At 38.9% G+C, this 9,656-nt stretch overlaps 1 protein-coding gene across 1 annotated transcript in view; it reads left to right on the top strand.

The window, feature by feature from the left end:
• The window catches only part of LOC102383380 (phytanoyl-CoA hydroxylase-interacting protein-like), a 96,417-nt gene that overhangs the window by 74,465 nt on the left and 12,296 nt on the right, over positions 1–9,656 (top strand). Inside the window, exons 3-4 of the mRNA XM_025212558.1 lie at positions 647–843; positions 8,366–8,540. Of these exons, the coding sequence (XP_025068343.1) occupies positions 647–843; positions 8,366–8,540 (372 nt within the window). The remainder of the gene's footprint in view (positions 1–646; positions 844–8,365; positions 8,541–9,656) is intronic.

Below are 9,656 nucleotides of genomic sequence, written 5' to 3'. Positions count from 1 at the left end.
CCCCCCACCCTCCCACACTGCCCCACTGCTGTCAGCTACACAGCTCTAAGCACGGCTCCACGGCGGCGGCAGGAGGTTTTAGAGGCAGAGGCAGTCACCACTGGCACAGTAATACGCAATTTGACTATACGCGATTTTCGCCTTACGCGCTGACTTTAGAATCTAACCTCCGTGTAAGATGCTACTGACCTGTATCAACAGTTTGATAAATATAACAGTTTGTAAATATACTAGGGTCAGGTTTATATTTACCTGTCACCAATAAATATAGAAACTGTTTATACTTGATACTTAAAAATATCACTTCAAATTATTTCAAATTGTATTCCTTCCAGATATGGAGGTTGGATGGTAACCATTTATTATTAACTACTAATAATTTTTAGCCATCCCTAAGGATCAACAACTATGTTATTTATATATTATATTATGGATCAGATTGTGAAATCCTTACTTATACTCTATTTGCTTCAAAGAGAACATATTCTCAGCAGTCTGAATCGGGCTTACATAGTTGGACCTGATCATTGCTTTTTAGCTCTCTATATTTTTTGAATGGTTGGCCAATACCATTGTTTATCTCTAGTAAAAGAATACCAGTAGTCACATCTCAGTAGCTGTTTATCTAATGCTTATTTCTACACAGGGAATAAATCACAAGACAGTGGGATTGCAGATATGGAGGAACTTCCTGTGCCACACAACATCAAAATAAGTCACATCACATGTGACTCTTTCAAGCTTTCATGGGACATGGATTCTAAATCTAAGGACCGTATTACTCACTATTTCGTTGATTTAAACAAGAAGGAGAACAAGAATTCCAACAAATTTAAACACAAGGTAATGTTTTAACAGCAAGCTTGACACATGTTTAAAAAATATAAGTTTTGTGAAGCCCTTCCTTTGAGGACTTTGGGCAGCCAGGTACAGATCATATTACAAAGGTGTGGCTTGACAGAAATGATTGAAAAAGTTTGGTTGGAATGGTTTCATCAGAAAGTGCCATTTTATTAAAATTGAAACTTTTCATAATAATTTGTCAATTTAAACAAAATTAATTTAGAAAAAAATGAGATCTAAAATTTAGACATTATCAAAATACTCCATTTTAACAAGTTAAAAATTGAACTATTTATTGTTTTATTTGAAAAAATTTTTCTTTTAGACTTTCTAGTCTAAATTTTAATACAAGATAAAATAGAAAGTAAAAGTCTTTGGTAAAACATTTTGTTGGATCTGAAACAGTTTTTATCCAAAATTTCATTTCTTAGAAAATTCCAAATTGCTTTGTTTGTTTGATTTAGAACTAAAACAGATTTCTCACCTGTGGAATATCTGGCAAAAAAGAAATTCTTGTTTCTGTGCAACTCTAGGTTGTGTATTATAACACACTTATGCCTTCTCTAACTTTTTGTATTCAATTAATTATATCTTCAAAACAATGACACAAAACATGACCCAAAGCTCAAAAATTGTAATTTGTTTCTCAAAAGGGTTCTATTGGTGCCTCTCTGTCACCTAGTGCTCATTCAGATGAAGTAGCAATTTCTCCCCTTTTCAGTATTTGTGACCCAAATACTACTTTCGCATGATTTCCCCCTTAACTACCTGTAAAAGGACACACTGACATTTGTTGGTGCTCTTGGGGCAGATTCTGTACTTTTAAACCCAAGAAAAAATGTATTTGACCTTGTAGTACTATGAGCTGTGTTCTGAAATGCTGATAAATGGACTGAAATGGAGGTGAAGTAAGGACACAGAGAAAAAGCACAGTCATCTGCTGACTAAAACTGTGTAGGCAAGGTCCGTAAAATGTAAGTGCTATCAGAGCACAAATCCCCAAGGAGATAAGAGTGAAGCATGAAATCTTTAATGTTACCAAGTATGCCATTAAAAGATTGTGGACTAATCAAGAAACATATCCACAGCATACAATTGACCTTTTTATTTTCAAAGTTATTATTACTCTATTATTAATATCATATTTATAAACATCCCACCCTCCTTTACAGCTTCATTCTGGTTGTTTTACGAGAATTGTTGAAAGAAAAGTTTTTACTTCTGCACCTGCCGTGTGTGTACATGTTGTGCTTACTTCAAAATCATTACTGCTATTTTATATACTGAGTTTTAAAACATGAAACTTTCTTGATCCAGATGCTCAGCTGGTATAAATTAGCATAGTTCTACTGATTATTGATGAAGTTATTCCAGTTTACAGCGTCTAATGTTGTGACCCATTTATGATTGTGACACCAACTGAATTAAAATGAGTCTTCTTGCTGTTTATCTTGCTTTGCATTGGAAGCCTTTGAAGTCAAATTCCCATTTTATGCTGGATATATAAATATATCTTCCCTCCAATAACATGAATAGTCGGTGGATTCTTTTCTTTTTTTCTTTGCTGTGCTTCTCATAATTCAGATTTCTTTCTAAGCACAAACTAATGTAAAATCTGTTTATGAAAAAACTATGCTGTCCAAGTAGGATCAAACAGCACATTGACCTCAAAATATAAATCACAATTAGTGTACTGTTGGATGTTAGTAGTATAACCATGATTGCGAGTAGTTTTTTTTTTATTTTGTTTTTTCTCAGCAGTTACCTATTTTCTCACTGTGCTAAACTGCTTAGACTAAGGAAATGGGTAATTGCTTTTGTAGAACAACATGAGGGTGATTGGGTCACTTAATTAAAATGAGGAGTAAATAAGATCTGTCTTGTGTTATTGGATTTAACTTGAAATATATTGATACTAATTAGGTTAGTGACCTGTTAAAAGCTGGATTTCTTCTGGTCAGAAGGATGGAGATATATCTAGCAGCTTGGTTTAATAGAGAATGCAAAACACTGTTTTTTTAGTAGTTTAACAATGATACATTTTGTTGCATATTGTACTTCCTTTAATCTGTTTTTGTTGCCAGCCATGTTTACAGGACACCTGCTATATCTAGAAATTACTGAAACTCTTTGTGGCATAGGAATGGGAGCTTATTCAGTGTTACCTAGTATGGCTACATATGCAAAGATTTCCTTATGGTATTACCATTACTAAAGTTTTGGGAAGTCAGTACTACCATCAGTTACCATCACTCCCATTGCCTCCCCTTCCTTGGCAGCTTTTAGGAACTCTTAAAAGAAAAGCCATATATTTCTACCTTCCAGAGAGGGTTAAGGGCTATGAAACCTGAGTAGAAGATAGTGCCTTTCTGCAGCCTTGAGTAAGACACCTGAAAAGTAGCATTTAAGACTTAATGCTCTCCTCAGCAGTGCATATTGGTCAGCTTTAGGCAGCTGCCCACTGAGCATGCCGGTCACTTTGGGTTCTGTTCTAAGGCTCCTGATTTCTCCATTGCACTGTACAGGGAACATAGATGTCTCACTCAGGGATCGGGATTCTAGTCCAAGGACTATATGCCTAAAAGTCAGGCATTGTACCGCTTAAATTTTGAGTGCCTAAGTCCTTTTTTAAAGTCAATTACTGAGTGACATGCTGAAAGTAACACTGTAATTTGAAGCAGGGGTAGGAACAGAACTCTATTTCCTTGGCAGTCTCTCTTCTATCCACTACTCCATGCCATCTTCCTTTGTGAGAAAGACAGTTTTGACTCCATAGAAGACCAGCATAAGCAAGAAAGTTTTATCTTTGGACAGATGTCTGGTCTCAAACCTATTAAAATCAATTATTGTTTTCTATTGAATCCACTGGGCTTTGGACCATAAGGCTGATTTCAGTATTCTTTTGTTAATGGAGTAGTGAATTCAGAAGAAAAGTCACCTATTCCTCACTTTTGCAAAGTTGTTTCTGCCTGAGGGTTCCCTCCTTCTAGACCTGGGGTAGGCTACAACTGCTGCCCCATGCCCACGTGGAGAAAAGCAAAATGTTTTTTGTTCTCATTGCCTGCAGTTAGTTGGCTCTGCTGTAACCAATGCAAATTAAAACATTGATAAGTAGCTCTAAAATCCTCGAGGAATAAAGTCTTTGTGAGGTACAGCTATCAAACGTGTTGAATGTTCCATATTGGGATAATATTTATCCTTAGGGAAGGGGGGTTGTATTATTTATTATTATAGTATCACCTTATTCGTGGAAAAAGACAACTATTTGCTAGTCTGTAGTTATTAAAATAGACATAATAAAATTTACTCATTCATTGGAGGTTCTCAAAACATTTTACAAGCATTGTATCAAGCTTTACTACACTCTTCTCACGATATAGAGTAACTGTCATTTTCACTTTAGATTGTGAACAAATGTGGTGCATCCAGATGAGCATGGTCATGTGGTATGTGACATGCCAAGCCACATACCGCACAGTCTGGTGTTCTCCATGCTACAAGGGTACGCTGCCCGAGTGCGCACTGCACTGGGGGTTTTTGTCCATGGGGTGTTTTTACACCCCCCCCCCTCAGATATCCAGGGGTAAAAAAAAAACACAGGGGAAAAAATGGTTCAACGCATGCTCATCCAGTGCACACTCCTGAAAGCGGAGCCAGGCTGCCTGGAGCTGTGCTGTGGTTGCCGGCCAGGCTCTATGCAGCAGAATCATCATGGCTGCAGCCCTAGGAGGCCCCCAGGGCCCCAGGTAAGGCTGGCCCCAACTTCCCCTACCCCACCCGGGGCAACTTGCCGAGCGTCAAAAGTGTGTGTGGCACGGGCATTCCCCAGGGAAAAGTAGCAGCAGCCCAAGGTGCACCATTGCTGTTTGTCCCCGGGGAAACAAATGTCCACACAAGTCTGGATGCACCTATGAGGAGCCAACAGGGCACAGCAATTTTTGGCAAATCATGTTCAATATCATGACTTCCAGTTCTGTTACTAATAAAACTGACAAACAAGATAATGGAAAAAATGGAACAAGAAAAATTATAAGATAAAGGCTCCCAATCTGGGATTTATTCCAGTCCCCTTTTCCTGATTCTGTGGCAAAAAGGAGGCTGAAAAGCAGTCAGATCTTTCCAACAAGAGGCATGTGGTGATGAAACTTGCATACACTACACTGCCTATTCTCTGCTGTCTGTGCTCTTGGAAATTGTTCCAGCCTATGAATATACTAGAGCTGTCCTATCTTCTGCTGAGACTTGAACAAGTGCTCCAAAATCTTGGCAGTGCAGAAGTGACACAACATTCTCTGCACTTCCTTAGAGAGAGAGCTGAGAATCAAGGCCAAAGAGATTGAAAGAAGAAATAGACAGTGCCAAGTAAAATCTCAAATGACATATTTGTTTTTGAAGTCAAGGCAGCTATCTTAAAAGAAATCCCTTAGATTAGGGGGAAAAAGTGTAATGTTAGCCCTCTTAAACATACTAAAGGTAATTCCTTGATCTTATGTTTTAACTAAAGGTAGGTCAGTGCTTTTCTGTTATTTTAGAAGAATTTTTCTGACATACATGTGATAGCTGGAAATATGCATTTTGAGGCGTGCGGGAATAGGGCAAAGTTCATGGTGGAAATAGTCAAATTTGTGATATGAGCAGATACTTGTTCTGGGATTATGACAATTTTTTGCATGTCCAAAGGAAATATTATAAGGAGGCTAAATAACAATGATTTCTGTTTCCCAGGTTATTGACTTTGAAACCAGCACCATTAATAATCTGGATAGACTCCTATAACATCTTCATAAGATATAGTTTAGGGAGATGGATTGAATGCTGTTTTTTAAAATGATATGTTTTTCTTTTTTCTTTCTTTCTATATTTCACTTACTTAAAAGGAAAATTCCAAAAGAGATGACTGTTTTTCTGCAAACTCAAAGTTAAAGCTACACCTTAAAAATAAATCCAAATAGTGAAATATGGAAATGCACCAATAAGGTCATCCAAACACCTACAACTCCCCACAAGCCACCCACTTTGAACATCCCTTGCAGCCATTATGTAAGCTGTGAAATTTTGATCAAAGACTTCTAATGAGGAACTAGCTATGACTTTAAGACCTGTGGTCTTGGAAATCTCTTCAGCTGTATTTGCCTAGTTTTCCTGTAGCTATTTGCATAGTTTCCCTGAGGTATGTGAAGAAACATACATGTCTATGATCCTCAGATGTGTCCTTCAAATCTCTGGTCTGTAGTCTACCTAATATTTTCCATTAAAGACAACGATAACTCACTTGAAGTGGCGAAATATGTAAGTAAGTCTCACATCATGACAGTAATTTTACAGTTGTAATTCCCTGTATTTTGATTAAATTATCCCCAAAACCTTACAATTCTTAGATATCAGTTTAAGAGGCAGATCAACCAAGAAGGATATTTTTCTCCCTAGCATTTAAGTGTTTTTGTTAGACCAGGATTAGCCAAATAAGATTCTAAAAAAATCAAATCAATTCAGATCTTTTCTCAGCTGATCACTGTTCAGTTCCTTGAGAGCCACAGACCAGCGAGTTTTACAGTCTTCCAGTTGTGTTCATGTAAAAAGCAGGAAAGAGAAGACATTATTTCATATAATAAAGCAATCAAAAATTGTTTATTATAAGAAATCAATTACAATAATGGAAAAGTAAAAAAAGGGGGAACATGCCATGATTTTTTACTATTATTTGTCTGGCTACATTGATGTCATTCTCGTCTGTGTGAATATGGATTTATTTACAGCAGCTATTGATCACATGGCATTAGTCATTTTAAGCTGTGGCTTCCTTTTACCACCCATAATCAGTTGTGGATCCAGGAATAGGGCAAAGGGGGTGGGGTGCAGCCTCCCGACTTTCGCTGTGCCCTGCGCGCTCTGTGTTCCTGCCCAGAACTGTGAGCAGTGAGCACTGAGCTCACCAGCTGATCAACATAGGATCTGGTCATAACCCTTGCTTTCTGTGGCCCCAGAGTCCAGGAGGTAAATACTGCTGCTGTTCACCTTTCTCCTCCTCCTCACCACTGAATTCATCAGCAGGGGGAAGGAGGGGACGATTGGCAGCAGCAGTAGAAGCACTTACACCCTGGGCTCTAGATCATGGGAAAACAGAAACTCCAGGCATACTCTGTACCATGAGCTCATGTGCAACACAGCCAAACAGGAGGTACAGCTGTGTCATGCCACTGCATCTGACCTGACCCCTGGCCATCCTACTTGCAGCAAACACCTCCAATGGTTTCTTCTGCCACGGTCTATTTCTGTGATTCCTTTTCACCATTTATCCTTAGTGCTAGTGATTCTACCCTCACTCTCATCAATTGACCAAAGCAACCATCCCACCCGTTTTGTTTCTGCTGTGGTTTCTCCAAATCTAGATTTCCTTGTTCTCATCCTTCTGCTCCTTCAGTGATGGTCAGTGTTTGTATTGTTTCATCAGTAAATACTGATGCTCCCTGTTGATATAGTGCCCAATGCAAGCCTTGGATTCATTGCAACCCTGTTTAATCCTAATATTACTTGGCTATTCCCAAATAGAGTCTTATTCCAGTATCACACAGTTTGAGATGGATTAATATGATTATAATCTTATACTGTCCATTTGCTTCTACTGGAAATCTGCTTCTTAATACTTTTGAACACCTAGTTCTCAGGAACAGTGAAAGCCTTTTCTAAGGAGATTACTGTTTTCTCCAGGGTTTGTAGGTTGCAAAAATTAGCTGTTTCCTGCAGAGTACAGGAAAGAAAACATTACATGTCATCTGCCTCCCGAGAGCTAAGCTGCAGTCCTTGATATTGTGGAGATCAAGCATTTCAGCATCTTGTGAGCAACTTCCCTAGCTATGAGAGAGAACCTCCATCTTTCTTGTCAGCATGATGTTGTCTGAAGCACCGACACAGAAAAACAAAATAAAACAATTTAAGCAGATTGGAATATAAAACACAGAAAAACTCTTTGATAGACATAAAGCCCAAAGTCAGCTCATGGGTATTTGCCTTTCTCAGTGCTATTTTTAGGAGAAGTGGTTTGATTATTTTAACACTTGCAGAACTATTTTTTGAACTAGTTAAGATTCTGTATCTTAATTTTTTTTTAAATAAATTATTGGCTATCCCCTTGCATTGATGTAGATCAGAAGGAATTCCGTTGAAGTCAGTGAAATTATATTAAGACTCTGAGAGGAGCCCCAGACCTGTCTAACCTCATACTTTTTAACATCCTTAGCATTTTCTTATCAGTATCCTTTACTGTGATTAAAGTTTATCCTGCACACCTTCCCTCGAATTCATCTTCTCTGTATATTCTGTGATGTACTTAATACTATCATTCTGTTGCATCAGTGTTAACTTAATTCGGACACTGGTAAAAAATGCCAGTAGGATTTACAGATAAGAGGAATAAAAAGGGTTATAGAAACTTACCTTAAAAAATTACCTTAACTTACGTGACTTTCTGAATCCATTTTTTTGCTAGCTGACTGATCTGATTTTTGTTTTCTAATCCCATCAGGATGTACCCACTAAACTGGTAGCAAAAGCTGTTCCTCTACCAATGACTGTCCGTGGACACTGGTTCTTGAGCCCAAGAACAGAATATACAGTAGCAGTACAGACTGCATCAAAGCAAGTTGATGGGGACTATGTTGTTTCTGAGTGGAGTGAAATCATAGAGTTTTGTACAGCAGGTGAGTTTGGAAAAATATACATCATAGAGGAATATAAATAAAACAAAGATCAAGTGTGCTACATGAAAAGTTTTCTCTTCTGTTTGAGTCAGTCAGATAAACTAGTCCAGTATAAGTGTTTATCTCCGGTACTTGTCAAAATTGGAAATGGAAGGGTTGGAAATTTGTATGTAAACTGGAGCTGCTTCTTTGTTAGGTGGTGAAAAGAAATTCACACCTCCCAATCAGTGCTCCCTCATCAAGAGCACTCAGGCCCAAATCATGTTAAGTCTTTAAATTTCATATATGTGCCACCTAGACAGTTTTTAGACACCTAAGCCACTAAACAGCATCCTAATAAACTCCCACAAAAGGAGTTTAGGAACTACCTGCACAGGTTTGTAGCAGGTAGATCATGCCTGATTAATCTAGTCTCTTTTTATGACCAGGTTACAAAACGCCTGGACGCAGGAGTAGGGGTTGATGTCATATACTTAGACTTCAGGAAGGCCTTCGATACGGTATCCCACACCATACTGGTGAACAAGTTAAGAGGCTGTGACTTGGATGACCACACCGGAGGGCAGGGAACAACTACAAGCAGACCTGGACAGGTTGGACAAATGGGCGGAAAACAACAGAATGCAATTCAACAAGGAGAAATGCAAAGTGCTGCACCTAGGGAGGAAAAATGTCCAGCATACCTACTGCCTAGGAAATGACCTGCTTGGTGGAACGGAAGTGGAAAGGGATAAACATGAGTCGTCGGTGTGACGAAGCCATCAGAAAAGCTAATGGCACTTTATTGTGCATCAGCAGATGCATGACGAACAGATCCAAGGAGGTGATACTTCCCCTCTATCGGGCACTGGTCAGACCGCAGTTGGAATATTGCGTTCAATTTTGGGCACCACACTTCAAGAGAGATGTGGATAACCTGGAGAGGGTCCAGAGAAGGGCCACTTGTATGGTTAGGGGCTTGCAGGCCAAACCCCATGAGGAGAGACTGGGGCACCTGGACCTCTTCCGCCTCCCCAAGAGAAGGGCCACTTGTATGGTTAGGGGCTTGCAGGGCAAACCCTATGAGGAGAGACTGGGGGACCTTGGCCTCTTCAGCCTCCACCAAAGAAGGTTGGG

The sequence above is a fragment of the Alligator sinensis genome, unplaced genomic scaffold (genome assembly GCF_000455745.1).
Source record: "Alligator sinensis unplaced genomic scaffold, ASM45574v1 scaffold176_1, whole genome shotgun sequence".
NCBI lineage: Eukaryota > Metazoa > Chordata > Crocodylia > Alligatoridae > Alligator > Alligator sinensis.
The sequence above is the reverse complement of the archived record's forward strand: the minus strand, read 5'-3'. Positions and strand labels throughout refer to the sequence as shown.